This window comes from Aquarana catesbeiana, linkage group LG11 (genome assembly GCF_042186555.1).
Source record: "Aquarana catesbeiana isolate 2022-GZ linkage group LG11, ASM4218655v1, whole genome shotgun sequence".
In the NCBI taxonomy this organism is placed as follows: domain Eukaryota; kingdom Metazoa; phylum Chordata; class Amphibia; order Anura; family Ranidae; genus Aquarana; species Aquarana catesbeiana.
Genome location: NC_133334.1, coordinates 53,428,062 through 53,446,210, shown reverse-complemented (window position 1 = coordinate 53,446,210; position 18,149 = coordinate 53,428,062). Strand labels below are relative to the sequence as shown.

General features: G+C 41.4%; 1 protein-coding gene across 10 annotated transcripts in view; it reads left to right on the top strand.

The window, feature by feature from the left end:
* CELF1 (CUGBP Elav-like family member 1) overlaps positions 1 to 16,348 on the top strand; it is a 63,501-nt gene extending 47,153 nt beyond the window's left edge. For all 10 annotated transcript variants that reach the window (XM_073604413.1, XM_073604412.1, XM_073604414.1 and 7 more), the window contains 4 exons: positions 958 to 1,140; positions 3,418 to 3,561; positions 8,116 to 8,282; positions 13,408 to 16,348. In XM_073604413.1, coding sequence (XP_073460514.1) covers positions 958 to 1,140; positions 3,418 to 3,561; positions 8,116 to 8,243 — 455 coding nt within the window. In that variant the 3' untranslated portion in view covers positions 8,244 to 8,282; positions 13,408 to 16,348. The remainder of the gene's footprint in view (positions 1 to 957; positions 1,141 to 3,417; positions 3,562 to 8,115; positions 8,283 to 13,407) is intronic.
* Positions 16,349 to 18,149: the final 1,801 nt, after the last annotated feature.

The following is an 18,149-nucleotide window of genomic DNA, read 5'->3' as shown; positions in this document are numbered from 1 at the left end:
ACTGAGCAGGCAGATGACAGGTCCGTCTCCGCTCACTGTGCTGAGATGGACCTGTCAGAGCCCCGCTTTCCTCTATGGGGAGATCGGATGAAAATGGACCGCCTGTCTGTTTTCATTCGATCCGCCAGACAGATTGAAAATAGGGTCATTATCTGTCTGGTTTTCACGGACAGGATCGGATAGTGGCGGGTGTCAGCGGACATGTCACTACTGACATTCACCACCCAATAGGAGTGAATGGAGTGTCCGATAAACTGATAGGCAGACCTCATCGGAAAGCCAGTGTGCAAGGGGCCTTACTGAGATGATTGTAAAGTAGTGCACATGCTGTTATTTTTTTATGTGTGTGTGTATACTTACACAATTCATTTTTTTTTCACAAAATATACATTTTACAAAAGTAATGCAGTGGTGCTTGGTTAATAAAGCAGGCCATAGATAGTTTGAATCTCCGCTGGTTCAGGAGGGCCCGGCCGAGATTTGAACCATCTATGCGCAGGCTGATTGTGCCCAAGTCGATCCATCGATCAATTTGGGTACAACTAGCATGTCATTATTTTAGCATAAGATTATTGCCAATGGCTATAGCCCCTAGGAATAATCATTGTGTCTTCCCGACAGGGACGGCTTCCTCCTTGCACCTTCCCATCCTGGAGAGCGCAATAGCTCTGCGGGATGGATTTCCCCTTGAACACTGACTGTGTTGATGGGAGAATTGAGCCAAGAAAAATTGCACCATCTATAGCCAGCGTTAATGTTTTATTGCATTGAGAGTTACATTTGTGTCATTTGAATAATTGTCATTTGCCTGAAGTTCAGCTTTAGAACACCACACTCCCATCAGGAGTACATGGCAATTACTTGATTTTAAATTGTAACTTTGTATCTAAGTAAAATCTTTTTTTCCCCCATTTTATTTATTTTATTTGATAACATATATGAATTTTTCTCCTTTAGGAATGGCAGCATTAAATGGTGGGCTGGGCGGTGGTCTTTCCAATGGCACTGGTAGCACTATGGAAGCTCTAAGTCAAGCTTACTCTGGAATCCAGCAATATGCTGCAGCAGCACTGCCCTCACTCTACAATCAGAGCCTTTTGTCACAGCAAGGCATTAGTGCTGCAGGAAGTCAGAAAGAAGGTGTGTTTATAGCAGTGCTCTTCTTGGTATTTTTGGACAGTCTGATATGGACTTGCAATCCTTAGACTATATGGGCTTGTAGTGAGAAGTGGTTTGTCAGACGCAGCAGTTTGTAGAGTTGCACAACCTCTTCAGGGTCAAGCGTTATTACGCTGAGTTTTCTGAGGCATGTGGACTGGCTTTCATTGTCTGAAAGTGGAATCCTATGTTATTTATTATGGATGCTTACTAGTGTTTTGTCTCACATTTTTAAGGCAAATTTAATCCATTGTTGCTTACATCATTCAAATTTCCTATGTGATATATTAAAGTAGAAATGTTAAATTTGTGCTGAGAAAATTGCATTAAAGGAGGTTATGGCTCTATTGCTTAACTGTGTATCTGTCAACCATGAGGAGGTTATTTGTATGTTAACCTAAACTAATGCACATTAGTGAGTGCATTGCTCTGCCTTTTTCATGTTCTTGCTGCACAGTATTGATGTTTGGGAGGACAGGAGCTGTAAAGCCTCCACTGAGATAATGCTAGTGACTTCAGAGAGTGATGGCTTGTCACGGTACCATGGTGGAAATGTCTATGGAGCTGGGTACATAGATGAGAAAAGATTCCAGCATGATGTATTCCACAGGAGGTGTTGTGCCTATAGCTGGACTGCTCTTCCAAAAACAATAGGCGGCTGCACTCTGCCTCTGGTAAGATTTGCACCACAACCACAAAGTTACTGGCTTGATTCTGCACACGCTTTTACAATGAACATTTGTATGGTGCAAAGCTGCAGTCAAGCACTTTAAAACTGCAAGAGAAAGTTCCAATGTAAACAAGCCCCAACATATTGCCAGTAACGTCATCCCAAAACTGCTTCTTTCACTGTGTATTGAGGAATGTTCGTGTTTAAAAAGCTGTCCTATACACTTTAACCACTTGTCGACCAGATGTACTCATACGTCGCTGGACTTCAAGTGGTTATACCGAGATGATGCTTGTAGCTGCAGGCACCATCCCGGTGCAGTAAGTCTTTCACCAGACCTATAAATCTAAAGTAGTAACTTGTGAAGGCTTTTAAAGCATCACCGATGGATAGTGAAATGTACGTACTTTGTCGCCATTGGGCGCGTGCGGTTTTTAAAGTATGACGTGTTTGATAGCTATTCCCTCGGTGTAACATCTTTTACATTTTACCAGAAAATTGAGTCATATATTGTTTTTTGCAATACAATTCCCCAATTTTTTTTTCCCCTAAAAAAAAATTGAGTTTGAAAAATTGCTGCGCAGATATTGTGTGACATAAAAAAATTGCAAAACCTAACAATTTATTCTCTAGAGTCTATGCTTTATTATGTTTGGGGGGTTCTAAGAAATTTTCTACCAAAAAATACAGATTTTTACATGTAAACAAAAAGTGCCAGAAGAGGCCTGGGGGTCAAATGGTTAAAGGATAAGTTCACCTTTCTACAAAAAATAAATGCACATCTTTTTGAAGTGTATTTTTGCAGTAGGAGCCTGTGAAGCATTGCACCAGCGATCAGCAGATCACTGATGCCATGCAGGTCTTCCTGCACAATGTCAATGTATTTGCTTGCCCTTACATCCCATACCGGTAAGCTGATACTTGCTGATGGGAAGACTCAATGAAGTACCACTGCGCTTCAGGGCGCCATGCTAGTTCATTGAGGACTACAAGCCGACAGCCACTAAGGATGTTGGGGCTTGTAGTTTGTTTGGACACACACAGCTGTGTGTATGAATGATGCGGCCATATGGGCGGAGCCCCACATGGCCACGCTGTTTTCAAACGGTGACAGCTAGTACGGGGAACTTCTACCTGTAGTGCCACATGGAGGGGTGGGGGGTGGGCAGCGGCTGCAGCGCTGGGAACATGTTACATGTTCCACCCTCAAATCCGGTGGAATGTGTAACATGTTTCCAAAGGTGAACTTGTCCTTTTATGCAACCTTTTGTTTGCCCGAGCTCCATTGTCGTCATCCTTTTTCTCTAGTGAAACAAGTTTGTATATATCAAAGGCACAGATGCCCAATATGCACGTATCTTGCTTCCACATCAGTGATCCATTGGTGAAGAAGAATAAGCATGGCCATCTTGGAAGCTTGTACCTACCAAACAAGTCAGGAAGGAACAATATCTACTGCAGTGGGGTTAGGAAAAAAGTATTTGAATACAACAACAGATGCTCTTGTGCTGCTTGTTATTAACTAATTCTTTTGATTCTGGGTTTTTAATAAACTTTGTTCTGTGTTTTACTTTTTACTCTTCACTTAGGTCCAGAGGGTGCAAACCTCTTCATATACCACCTGCCCCAAGAGTTTGGTGACCAAGACATCCTGCAGATGTTTATGCCATTTGGAAATGTTGTGTCCGCCAAAGTTTTCATTGATAAACAAACGAACCTCAGCAAATGTTTTGGTAAGTTTTCAGCGATCATAATGTGAGTAAGGCCCCTTTCACATGAGGCGGACTCCGTTTCTACGGAGCCCGCCTCGGTCCGCCGGCTCAGCGGGAGATCTGTCCGTTGATCTCCGCTGAGCCGGCGGATGACAGGTCCCTCTCTGCTCACTGAGCGGGGAGGGGCTTGTCAGGTGCCGCTGCCGCCTATGGAGGGATCGGACGAAAACGGACAGCGTGTCCGTTTTCGTCAGATCTCCCCCGATCCGATCCGCCAGCGACGGACCTGGACGTAGGACCATCCGTCTGCTCTTCAGCGGATCGGACCGGGTCGGATGTCAGCGGACATGTCTCCGCTGACATCCGACGCTCCATAGACTAACATGGAGCGCCCGTTCAGGTCCGCCGTCAAAACTGACAGGCGGACCTGAACGGTCCGATCGTGTGAAAGGGGCCTAATAGAGCCAGTCACCATTTATTTTGACCCTTTTTCAGGTTAAAAGCTCTGCAACCTTGTACTGCATCTATAGCCAACATTTTTGCAGAAGGACTAGAACCTGTCAGGTTTTTCATGCTGCCATCCCCACTAGGGAGTGGGGGGCGAACCCTTTCGATTTTGTTCCTTATGGCCATTGTAACCAGGACTAAAAGTGATAAGAAACTCACTACAAGAGATGTGAAGGATATCTTCCATTACAGACAGCTTCCTGATAGGATGTCATTTTGTAGAAATTTCCTTTCACTCCCTGTTTGTCTCCAGGACTAAAATTGAGGAAAAATCTCCAAGAGGACAAATGCTGACATGGGTTTTAACTATTCCCTGCTCTACCCAAAACTACATGAATGTTTTGGCTAGAAATGCTTTCACACAGTGGGGAGGATTTACCATATATACTTGAGTATAAGCCGACCCAAATATAAGCCGGGCACCTAATTTTACCACAAAAAAATGGGAAAACGTATTGACTCGAGTTTAAGCCTAGGCTGGCAAATGTAGCAGCTACTGGTAAATTACACAGGCACCCACATGCACACACATGCACACATGTACACAGACACCCACATGTACACAGGCACACACAACACCCCCCCCCTTGTAGAACAGTCCTTACTTGTTAAGTGGTGTTCCTTGTCCCACTCCCAGCTCTTGTGCAGGACACACAAGGGGTGCACATGCAGGAATTTACCAGAGGGGCAGCAAAGAGCCCAATGTCAACTCAATAAAAACTTACACACATTCCAAAAGCCACTGAGCTCCTGCACCCACCCCTGCCTTCTCCCATCCCCGCCAGACATCCGGGTCCTTCTGCCCCACTTGAGTATAAGCCGAGGGGGGGCTTTTTCAGCATAAAAAATGTGCTGAAAAACTCGGCTTATACATGAGTATATACTGTAGCGCACAGAATCCGGTTGCAGCTGTGCATAATAACCAATCAGCTGCTAACTTCAGCTTGTTCAGTTAGGCTGGGTTCACCCTGGTGTGACAAACGCTCTTTGGGAGCACATGTCGTATGACAGCTATAAATTAATGGTTCCCTATAAGAGCGGTCTTAACTGGTCCAACTTTGAAAAAGGTTCCTGCACTGCTTTGGTCTGTCTTCTGTCCTACTTCAGCCCACTGAATATCATTGAAGTCGGATCCTTGTCCTAACTATTTGACTTGTGACATCCAAAAAAGTGATTACAGCAGCAGTAAAAGGAATTTGTCACACTGGGATTGTTTTGATTGGTTAAAGAACAAGTCAGACGATCTCAAAGTCTGAGCAAAATCTTATCATGTTCATTCAAGTAGGATGAAAGTAGGACCGATGTCGCAGGGAAAAGTAGGATTACAGTCGTACAACAGTCGTGTCTTACCAGTGTGAACCCAGCCTTGAGCTTTGACAGTAAAGCTTAGAAGCTGATTGGTTTACTGTGCACCAGTTCTAGTAAATCAACATATTTGTTAAAAAAAAAAAAAAACTGTCTACCACCAACAAACACCCTGATATCCACCAAGAGCTTGAGAAATTTTGTTTTTTACAATTATGAAATTATGAAATCTTTCCACACAATGGATTGATTCCGCCCCCCAAACCCCCCCCCCCCCCCCCCCGCGCTTTCTGGGACACGCACAGGTCCCAGAAGGTGGCGGGCGTCACTGTCGGTTTCCCTCAGTTAAGATGTCAGCTCCTGCACCCGAAGCCAATTGTAGAATCGGCTCAGGGTGCCAACATCGCTGGATCCCTGGACAGGAAAGTGTCCTTCTATTAAAAGTCAGCAGATACAGTATTTGTAAAAAAAAAAACTGTCCAGACTGAAGCTCATCTTTTAAACTGTATAATACTCCTGCCCTACCCCCCAGTCTTTTTCAATCTGTGTATTAACTGCTGTTGCCAGCACTGTCATGTGTCCCCACACTACCAGTTAATGTATTCAATGTATTCAATAGGAGTGCAGCACTGCACTAATCCCCACATAAAATGCCTTCCCCACATGATACTCTCCAAATAATCTGAAATTAAATGACCTGGGTGCAGGAAAATATGTATAAAAATATTAGTAAATAGAAAATTTTACTTTTTTTCATAAAATGTAAATAAACACTTTTTCCTTAATACACCAAGTGATCTAGTGAAATGAAGTAAACTTTTATATTGTTGTAGTCCAAATTGTATATCTTCCAACCCTGTGCATAATCCGTGATATAATTAAATACTCAACACTGATGAATCACTTCTCCCACCTTCCACACTATGTTCTCGCCTCCAATTCTCGCCAACTCTCAAAAACTCTCCAATGCTCGCCAAGCCTAACCCCTGAAAAACAACCCCACACCATAATCTCCCCTCCACCACATGATTTGGAAGGGTGGCCCAACACTTTTAGCATCATAGTGTGGATGAGCATGTTTTGGGGTGGAGGAACTTGACGGGCCTGACCTCAACCTGATAGAACACCTTTGGGATGAATTAGAGTGGAGACTGCGAGCCAGGCCTTCTCGTCCACATCAGTGCCTGACCTCACAAATGCGCTTCTAGAAGAATGGTCAAACGTTCCCATACACACTCCTAAACCTTGTGGACAGTCTTCCCAAAAGAGTTGAAGCTGTTATAGCTGCAAAGGGTGGGCCAACTCAATATTGTACCTTACAGACTAAGACTGGGATGCCATTAAAGTTCATGTACAAGCGGGTGTCCCAATACTTTTGGCATTGTAGTATAAATTAGGTCAATATCGGCCTTCCCTTTTAAGGAATGATATACCATGGGATCCTTACGAATGTGATAATAGGCTTTAATTATCTTAGGACTTTGTAGACCTTTTAGGATCAACCTGCAGCTTATATCCCCTTTGGGAGTAATGGCTGTCGTCTCCACCTGCCTCCACTTCCTCCCAGTTAGACGCTCAAAGCAAACCTAAAACCATCATTGTGCTTTCCATAAAACATATCTTTTTATTAAAGCATAAAATAAACTTGCATTGTCATGCACACTCAATCCAGTGCACATCAAAATAAGAGCCTTAGTCCCCTTAAGATCACATACAATCTACAGCACCACTTTCTGGTCTCTGCCTAGTCAGGGACACCTTGGCAACCAGCAACTAGATGTGATTTATGTGGCTCCAGCCTCAGTTTGAATGCTACCACCAACAACCATTCTACATTCTGCTCCATGTACTCGGGAAGCCAGAGTCACATGGGGTACGGAGGACAATGTACATGGAGCAGATTGTAAAATGCTTGTTGGAGGTCAAATTCAATCATCAAATTGAGCCTGGAGCCACATCATTTCTATGCGGTCCCTGACGAGATTAACAAAGTTTTTCTATAAGCCGGTGACGTCATCACATTGGTCCAGGAAGTGAGGCAGAGACCAGAAAGAGTGGTGCTGTGATCTTAGGGGCATAGTCATTGGAGAGCACAGTGAGTTCCCAGCACAGCTAGAGAACTGACCACGGTGTGCTCTCCTGCAGGACTGGCAGGAACACCAGAAATTTCATTCAAAGGAAGCAATACACAGAGAACAGGATACTTTTCATGCAAGAACATGGTACAGCAGGCACATATCAGGAAAATGAATGTTGGATTTACAAATGCTTTAAGGTTTATTCAGTGTATCTTCAAATTTTAAATTTTTTTACTCTATTCGCTATAAATACACATTTATTGTGCTCATTTATGAGCACACACACACATACTGGACCATAAGTGAAGCTTTTGACAATGGCAACCAATCAGGCTTCCATCTTTCAGGGAAAATTAGGATTTTTGCTGGCTGTAGCTGAATGCTCTAGTTACGTTTTTAATACAGAAGCTGTGCATACTTTTTAATTAGACAAAACAACGCAATCTACAGCAATACACAGGATATTATATGTGACTAATCTAAGCAACTTTTTTTTCCTTTCTTTTTTTTTTTTGTATTTGAAAGAAATGTTTTCGATCTGCGTGTCTAGATTGAACCTTTCCTTCAGTTATGTGCTACTGTGCTTTACACATTTTGTCTTTGCACGGTCTTAATAATTATGCCTAAAAGTTGCCATTTGGGTGTATTTGCCTTTTCGAATAACCAACGTGCTTGTGTGTGGCAGGTTTCGTGAGTTATGACAATCCAGTTTCCGCTCAGGCTGCTATCCAGTCCATGAATGGCTTTCAGATCGGAATGAAACGTCTGAAGGTCCAGCTTAAACGCTCCAAGAATGACAGCAAACCATACTGAACTGTACTGCCCTGGGAAGTGAGCGAGAAGGATGTTCTGGTAAGTGTGGGATGGAAAGGCCAAACCAGGATTTATGGCTGGAGGAGAGCACTTAGTGAGAACATACAGACTCTGCTGTCTCTCTCAGCAGCCCCGAAGCATCTCCATGTACTAAAAGCCAGAAGCCTCTTTCCCTCCTAAAAGACTCTGGGTACAACATTTTGTTGTGATTTTTTTTTTTATTTTTTATTTTTTTTGCTTCATATGGAAGAATGGCTCGTACTACTTGTTTCAAGTGTTTTGTTTTGGAGTTTAGGTGCCATATCAGTGATTTTTTTTTTTTTTTTTTTTATATTATTGTTTGGACTTTTGCTGTGTTTGTACAGATGTATGACAAGTACCAGCACCAGAAGCCTTGAAAGAGGAGAGAAGAGCTCCTGCTTTTTCTGGCATTAATATAGCCTGTCTGCGCAATGCTCCACTTGCCATTCTGCTGCATTTCAACTGCATGCACTCTGACCCTGAGGGTCACTCACTTATGTACCTCTCCCCTCCCCAGGTCTGTCTTGTGGTACAACAGTAGCTCCTTTTGTTGGAGTTTTTCTGTATTATCCTGCTTATTTTTTTTTTTTTTTAAGTTTTAGCTGCTGGCTGTTCATAAAAATGTACGTAAAGCACAATTAAGGTTGCCCTTTTAGCTGCTTAAAATAGACCTTCAGACAGGTGTTTTTTTATTGATCAGTAGCCTTCGGTGACTGCATCAGGTTTTGGCTTTCAGGAATTTAGTCTCACCACTGAAAAGAGGTTGGTTGCTATAAACTCCTACAAAACCACATCCTTTTCTGTCCTTGGCCTATCCACACACTGGGAATTTAAGACATTACTTAATCTCTGTAATCTGCCCTTTATGAATTGATTCAACGTACTTTCATTCCCATTGATGGGTTTTTGTTACATCAATTTGGAGTTTCATATTCCCAAACACATTTACTGGAATGCAAAATTGCAGGTCAAGTGTACCGTTCAATGAATTCTGAGAGTGTCTCAAACTATACCATCAGCACAATCCCAAAGCCTGTCAACACCGGCCCTTAAGGTGGTTAAAGTCTCACTAAATCCATGTGTCATTTTGGTTTAAATATAAAAGAGCTATGGGTCATATTCAGAAAAATGTATGTAGTGATTCTAATAGTGGATCAGAAATATCATCTTGATAAAGGAGCTTGGATTTTTCATGTCTTGCATCTCTTTTAAATTATTATTAGCCCAGCACTTAGCTGCACAATAAATAGAAATAGCAATATTGTATTCGTAAGTTTTGAAGTGCTTACCACCTTCCACCAGCAGTGTTTTTTATTTAACTGAACTACATGGTGGATCACGGTAAGCCTTTTGCTTCAAATTCCATCTGATTTGGCATAGAAAGTGGCCACACGGCAGAGTGTGAAGAATCCAGAGCTGGGATAGGCAGAGAAAAGTGATACATTCACGATGTATACCTATTAGCACTTTAGACTGTCAAAGTACACTTAATCATATCTGTTTTCTGTACATGCTCAATTTTTAAATAGCATTTCTGGCAACCATAAGCACAATATGTGTACTTTTTTAAAAAACCTTCTAGAACAATCAATCTGGTCTCTCACCAGACTTAAAAATGTTTACTGGTAACTTTACCACTCTCATGGCAAGTGGGCATGGCATTGACATGTAAAAAGGGTTCTCTCAAGAGTTCACGGACTGGTGTCTGGTGTTGCGTGTAGAATAGAGTATTTCATGTGCCTGTGTGTGTATGTACTTTTTGTGCATACCTACATACATGTACTGTGACATACGTCTGAAGAACTGCTAAAACTTGAATATTGTATACTCAGAGAAAAAAAGTGTTTTCAAAGTTTTTGATTTGGTATAATGTGAAACGTATTGAGGCTTCCAGGCTCCTGATATGATCTTTTATACAAGTGTATAAAAAAAAAATAATCAAACTGAAAAAAAAGATGATTGAAGGAAAACAAGCCTGTTAGAATGACATTTCTATATTTTTATAGAGGTTTTATACAGCTCGGATGAGTGAGCAATATTTATTGCCTAAATTATTTCACTGGGAAGAGATTTTGTAGAATTTGGAAAGACGGTGATTTTATTTTATGTTTTATACAAAGTAACTCTGCATCTTGTTTATAAGGCATCTTACAGTGTGTGGGGATGGACAAAAAAAATCCTGCCCAGCAGAAGTCTGGGTTTTAAATGTGAAAAGAAGTCTCCTCCTGATTTTGTCAGTATTGAAATTCTTCACATTTCAGCTTACAATTTGCCTGCAGGCTACTGAACTCTGCTTTTTCAGAACTTCTGTCTATATAGCAAACTCTTTTTTATTTTTTTTTAAGGGTTAGAAGGGGCGGTGGGTACCGTAATGGGGTCCTTGTCCATCCCTTGCTTGTGAGTCCAGTTCAGTGTGTACTAATGACACTGCCTGCATCTGAGGCATAAACGGATTCCTTATTACATAGATGTGAAATGGGCAGAACCATTATTTTACACTCTGTACTGTAAGGGCACCATTCACACCATAGCACAGTGCTTGACTGGTCCTACTGATATCTGCGGCTTCACCTCGTTTAATCATTGCTGCTGGTGGTGTTTTGTAGCTATCAAACCTTGAGATTCCGGTTTCCAACCCTAATCAGAAGGACAGAAAAGTTTTTATTGCCGGTTTTCAAGAGGAAGCATGCCTATGTTTTTGGAGTAATTTGTGGAAGAGCTGCTCATAGTCCAAATGAGCATTTCAGATCGAAAAGGCATATTATCCTCTGTGATGTAGTTAATGATGGTACTGTATATGCAGCATGTTCTGTGCTGGCAAGGCCTCATTCAAATGGGTGCTGATACCTATAGCCTGTGAATGAATGCCTTGTTTATGTGTGCCAGCAACCCATTGATGTCTATGGGGATGCAGTGGGCTGCAAGGACACAGCAGACTGTCTGCATTTGGGGCCCTTCACCCGCAACATGTCTGTCAGATGCGCCCCGACTCCCAATAGACATGAGTGGGCTGCCTGCACATAAGGTGCTGAGGCTAAATGTTTACCGATAAAGCCCCATGTTTTACAGTAGTGTTTTACATATGTGCTGGTTTGAGGTATTTAAAGCAGAGTTCCACCCATTTAAAAGTCAGCAGCTACAAAAAGTGTATATAAATAGACTTGCCTGTCCCACGGTCCAGCGATGCGGGTGTACGAAGCCTCGCTCCTCTCCGCAGCACCAGCAATGTAACTGGTCGCTCTGCTGTGGCTTCACAGCCGGCCGCGCACTGCGCATGCATGTGCTGTGAATGGCCGGGCAATCGTCTGGGACCTGTGACATGTCCCAGAAGATTGCAGGGAGGGGGGAGAGGTGAACTTCCGGCGCCAGGGGAGGAATTGGGAGCTGGGTGCCTGTCAAAACTCGGTACCCCCCCCCAAAAAATGATATGCCAAATGTGGCATGTCAAGGGGTCACCAGTACTTAAAGCGGAAGTTCCATTTTTGGGTGGAACTCCGCTTTAACTGAAATTGCTTTTTGGATGTGTCCCAATTTAAATGTGCTGATGTGTAAACTTTTTAAGACCGGCAGATCTGGCAGTTTTGAACCCTTATAGCTGAATATCATCCATGTGTTGGTGACCCAATCATTCTAAGCAGTCACATTAAAGTGGTTTCTGGGTGGTTTACTCAATGTTCACATTCCTTTGGCTTGATGTGTAGGTGTCCTTTTAATTGTCTTAGCAATGTGGGAAAATGGCTGTAACTTATAGCCATAACATTGAATTATAGAGGTAGAAAATAAAGAACAAAGTAGGGTGGCGTGGAGTTTTTCAGTAACTGTTGTTAGTGTTTGAAGTTTGCACTAGTATTGGTTTTCACCAACTTTATCCATTTGCTAGAACCAAGAACAGTGTAGTATCTCAACGTTCCCATTTGCAGTACTGACTAATTGTCATTGAAGTCCCTAAGGTCATGGGGAAAATTAGGGTTCCCGTACACCTATGAAATTACAAGAATGCAAATAAACAGGTTTTAGGTCTTTTTGCAACAAACTAGTGACACACTTGTTAACTTAAGAGGTTAAGTAGGATTTTTCTTTTTGCTCCAGTCAACGCTAAGCTTGAATGTGGAAAGCTAGATTAATGATGGAAGCCTGTTATGTAGAAGAAGTCTGAAGAGCAGAGTCAAATGGTCTTTTAAGGCATTTGCAAATTTCTCTTGCTTTCTGGTAAGTTGTCTTTTGAAGAGTGCAGTCTATTGCCTGGCAAGTTTCCACTAAGAAGAGCCTTTGCACACTGTATGTGTGATTGAGTGATCTAGTTACCTCTCACTTATTTGTAGCCATTTCTCAAGTCAGCCAATCATAAACTGGTAGGGAAAGGCACAATTCTGTCTCGGTAATTCTTGTTAGGGAATATCCTGCACCTTTTTTCAGAAACAGCTTGGTTGGAAGCAAAAGAAACCTACAGCTGGAGCAACAAAACAATATCTGACTCTTTCAGAAGTTGCAACATAACATTTGCTTTTTGCTATACGTTAGCAAATACTCTTTGAAAATGGGAATTTTTATCCTTGACTTAGTCAACGATGAACTTTGTGGGACTTCCTGCAAAGAGGTGTTCTATAAAATGGGGTTACAATTTAAAGTCATCTCAGTTACCTTTCAGAAACTGTTTGTGCCATTCATAGAGCCTAGATGTCACCATTGTTTCGGAGGTGCTAGTAAATGTAATCATAAAAAAAAACCCCAGTGTTTACATGGAGTGGTTTAGGTTTTCGTCGGTCTTCACACCACCGCTCCTGTCCCGTTTGTGTCCATGTGGGTTGCTGGGCTAACTTTTTTCTGTTGGGATCCCTTTTGCATGGTGATTCTAGTCTCTAATTTATGTCTGTTGGGTGTTGTGTCCCTCCCAAATCCTATCACAGTCGTGTGTACATGCGTGTCACATCATGTTGTTTCCCTTCAAGATGCCGAGATCCACCATGCTAGTAACCTTGGTCCTCGGTGTCTCTGCATGTCTGTATTGAGCTAGGCCATTGTGTCTAGCTGTGTCTTTTTTTGTTTTTTTGTTTGTTTTTGTTTTTTTTCTCTGTGATTTGATGTATTGCGTTGTGTAACTCAGTGCTTCTCCCTGTTTCTCTGGTTTGTTTTTGTTTTCTAGATCCCTTCCTGCCATTTGTCCATCATTGTGCCTCTAAAGCATGTCGGTGTGGCGTTCAAGTACATCGTCCAAATCCTTGTTTCTTCAGCTTCTTTGATGCTTGAACTCTCACCTCTGAACTTGTGTTGACCTTTTTTTTTGATGCTAATGTGTATATTTTACCATGTTGTTTTTTTTTTGTTTTTTTTCCTCTTTTTTTTTTATGTTTTTTCTTGCGTGTTGCCAAATTGGCTTTGCTTCAAAGACTGCGAAGAGGGACACAATATTTAAAAAAAACAAAAAACAAAATCTTGCATTTGATTATTAAAAAAAAATTATATATAAATCTATTTTTCTAGAAATTCATAAAATAACCACTTAATTTTGGGATGATACTTTGTACCTAATAATCTTTTGAGCAGGCCTAACTGGCACACTGTTTAATATTCGTCTTTTTATTTTTTTGTTTGTTTGTACCAACCAAAATTCAATCTGTATGTCCTCTCTACTTGAGCTTAGGGGGCTTCTTTGTGTTATTTTATTTTTTAACCAAACCTTGTACCTAATTGGAATCTCTCCAAAAGAGTCACATTTTGCTGTTTACAGATACAAAAAAAGCTTCTTTTTTTTTTTTTTTTTTTTTAAATATGGAGTGTGGTAACTTTGTATTATGTGCCCCCTTCACAGCACCTGCAAGCATACCAGAACTTATGCTTCTATCTGCCTACTAAATTTTTTTTTCCCTTTTGGGGATGCTCTACTTACTCTATATAGCAAAATGTGACCGCTTTTGTTTTCTCTTTAAACTGTGCCAAAAAAGAACTACTTTGCCTTGTCCTGTACATTTCTGTTACTCATCTATGCTCAGTTTAATACATGCAGTATGCCCCTCTTAGGGACAGTTACTGAGCCAATAGATTTTGTGTTTTAGAGGTTAAAAAGTACAAAGCGGGGCTGTAAACATCATTTTAAACAAAACTGTTTAGCATTGTCCTTTTTAATTAATTTTTGTGTGTGTGTGTGTTGACTAGATGTGCAGTTATGAGTTATCTGGGCTTGTGTGTTCAGGCTGCACTGGAGATTCCTGCCCCGACATGCAGGGTAGCTGTGCTGTATAACAGCACAGCATGTTTTGGTTGGCACCATAATGATTAACTGGTGGCCTTCAGAGGTCTACCAGAAGCCCCAGTACGATGGTTACCTTAGAAGAGCTTGACTTACAGGCTGTTGTATATTTAGTGAGGACTGACTAAAGGTCTTGTGTGCAAAAAGTGGAGGAGAAATAGTCTGTTGCCTACCGCAGGAAGAAACTTATTGGTTATGGGCGACAACTAATTCAGAGCTCCATTTTTCATACATAGTCCACCATCCTCTAAAGAAAAGTAAAGGGGATATAAAAAAAAAACAAAAAAACTCTGTTGTAAAGTGATCTGCTTAATCCACACTGATATTAAGTTGGTCCATACAAAACCATTATTTTGGTTTTGAGTGGACATTGGTGGGCAGAATCCATCCCACTGGATTCCTGTGTTTCTTGAGGTGAGGTAACCCCATTAGAGTTCCCAACTTTTACCCACAACACAATTTTATTTTTCTGCTTCAGCAGGTGATATTTCACTCTGCTTGCAAAATTCTCTGAAGGCTAAAAGAAAAATGTATGTTGGGGGTGGGCAGAGTTGGGAACTCGGGTGTAGAAACCTCACATCACTTTCAGACACTTTATACATGTAGCCCTGTGTGTTTCCAATGGCCACTCCAGTTTCTGCTACAGTCCTGAGTCAGGTATTGTCACTATCCTCAAAGCATTCTGGGAAACTAATAAAGTAGTCCAATCTCACGAGGAGCAGTGCTTTGGTAAACCAGAATCCCTTCGGTGCTTCTATGTCCACAGGGTATAACCCAATTTTGGTTTGTGCCCTTGAGCTTCGATTCAAGCTCTCTCGTTTACTTTATTTTATTCTATGAGGCAGGAATTGGCACCAGTCCAGTCTAACGCACAACTCTGCGCAGGGCTGCTCACAATGCATAAGCCGAAACAGAAGGTCATAACTCCTTCTCTTCCTCACAACCTATCTCATTGGTGAAGTGCTTACTACAGAATCAAAACACCTGAGAAGTATAATCTCTGGATCGAAATAAATGCCAAAAAAGGCTTTCTTCTGACTACTTTTAAAAACAACAAAGTTCTGTGGTGATTTTATGCATTGTCATAATGTTACCTCTGCCTTCCTAATAATATCTGCCTGCTTTTTGTGAATAATTCTATATAAAGTTGCAAAAAACGGAAAAAAAAAAAAAAGAAAAAAAAATCTTTTGGAGACAAACCTGTGGGCTTTTTTATTGGTACAAACTGATTGTAGTTAACACTAGGATTTTGTACAGTTTTTTGCCTTTTTTCTACTAGAAAACAATGTAAAGTGATTTATTTCACAATGTGAAGTCGAAAAAAAAAAATATGTTGCCACTATTATGACCAAGATGTCCTTCTGTGCTGCCGTAACAGGACTCATGAAATCTCCACTATCCCTTCCTCACAGATGCTTTTCTTAATTGTCTTGAATTAAGTTTTGTTTTGTTTTTTCTGATTTGCAAAGCAAAAATTTAGTTGTTTTTGTTTTTTTGTTTCTGTGTGAAATTGTGTTGTAAAATGTAGAAAATATGAATTTTCTTTAATGGTTTAAGAAGATAAAAAAAAAGGTAACCACTACTGCATAGCTGATCGCTGAGTTTGTGGATTAAAATGAATTTCTGTTTAAGTTTGAAACCAGTGTGTCTGTGTTAAATGAATTAACCCTTTGTAAAATTTAATTTCAACACCCCTCCCCTTTCTCCCGATATTTACTGATGTTTTAATTGTGCACAAACATTACACCAACATACACAGTTCTGACTAGAAGTCATTTTGTATACAAAAAGTGTGGTACCTTCCTTTGTTTGTTTGCTATTAAACTGTTTGAGAAGACAGTGTGGTTTGTTTTATTTCACAACATGATAAAACCCCAAGCGACCTGATATTCATGAGGCAATAAAAAACGTCCACCCTGTTTACTGTTAAAGCCAACCTCTGGCCAGCTTTTAAAATTCCATTTAGGTCTCTGTGGACAGATGTTTGGTTGCTTTAGGTGGGTTTTGCACATCTATACAAGTTTCAAAGCATTCAAATCCCGCTTGAGGCAGGCCATATGCAGGAAAGGTCTACAACTGCAGGTCAGCTCCACCTTTCCATTCTGAATGATTTCCGAAGCCTCCTAAACTGATAGCATCGACACAAGCCCAAATCCTGTAAAGACAGGCCTTTTGGTAGCTACCCCCTCTAATAGCAAGGCTCTAGTGCTTGTTTAGGGGATTAAAGAGGAACTCCAGGCTCCCCCCAAAAAATGCAGTCAGCAACAACAAATACTATAGCTGCTGACTTGCTGGATCCTCACCCGAACCGGTTCTTCCATCGGCTTCATGTGCAGGCTCCGGCATAGCAATTAATGGAAACAGGAAGTGAAGCCTTCCAGCTTTACAGCTGGTTTCCTACTGCACGAGCTGCGCTGCACCTTGTTTATGGTCCCATAGACTTCTGGGACCTGTGATGTGTCCCAGAAGACTGCAGGGGAAGGAAGAGGGCTGTCAACACCATATACCTGCTCCCTCCCCCAAATGTTGCAGTTAAAGGGGGGTGCAAACAAGCGGAGCTTCCCCTTTTGGGTGGAGCTCCACTTTAAGTGTGGAATGCTTGCCTTATTCCTCGCTCTCTAGCAGTGGCCTCTCTCCTTCACACTCAGCATGACATCAGCAAAGGAGCAGCAGCAAACAACTAGTGAAGAGGAGCAGCTTCGTCAGACCGATCCTCTAATAAGGCAAGTAATTCTCTGTTCCATGCCCCCTAGACTAAACAGGTATTCTAATACCTTTAGCAGCTAACAATTTTTATTTTTGATTTGTACATAATCTCATCCAGATTTACCTGGTTTCTCACACTTTGTGGATAGAACTGCATCATCTAGTTAAATGTTCCTCTATACTGTGTTTAACATTATGGTATACTGCAAGCCACTTCTTCCTTTTTTCTATCGCTTACATTTTATTTCTTGTCAAAACTTGAGTTTAAAGTAGAAATCCCTGTCACAAAATCTTTTCAAACTGAGGCAAATCCTCCCTTGCACTACTCTCACTAGAACAGGTGTTCCCATTTTTAGTAACTTTTTTGGTAAAGGCTCCAGTTGCTTTCTGTCCAGGTCATTTTTTTCCCTGGAGAAATATTGCTCTTGCTTCCGCCCTTGCACTGTGTGTATACAGTGATAAAACGGATGCTTTAACCCTTTACAATGCTGTCAAAACGTGTACAAAAATGTAGCTAAGCTATAAACTATAGCAGTAAGTACAGCTAATAAACGAATGCCCCCTATCCATGCAATTTAACAGCTTCCTATCCGGCCTATAGTACAGTGACGGCTGAGCATGAGCGCTGCCAACCTGGGTGGGCGTCATATGTTTATCATCCCATGATCTGCCTTATGCGATCAAATCAGTGTACTGGGCTGCTGCCTGTAACATGTGATCACTATAACAAATAGATCACATGAGTGTTGTATGCAATAGCCATTCATTGTGTACTATTGTGTTTATTTCTGTAATTGGTCACAGTGATCACATGGTACAGACAGGGCCAATCACAATGCATCTGTACCATGTGATAGCTGTGGCCAATCACCGCTTCACAGTAGTACACTCTGGATGAATGGATGCCATTCCTAAAAAATAATTCCTTATTG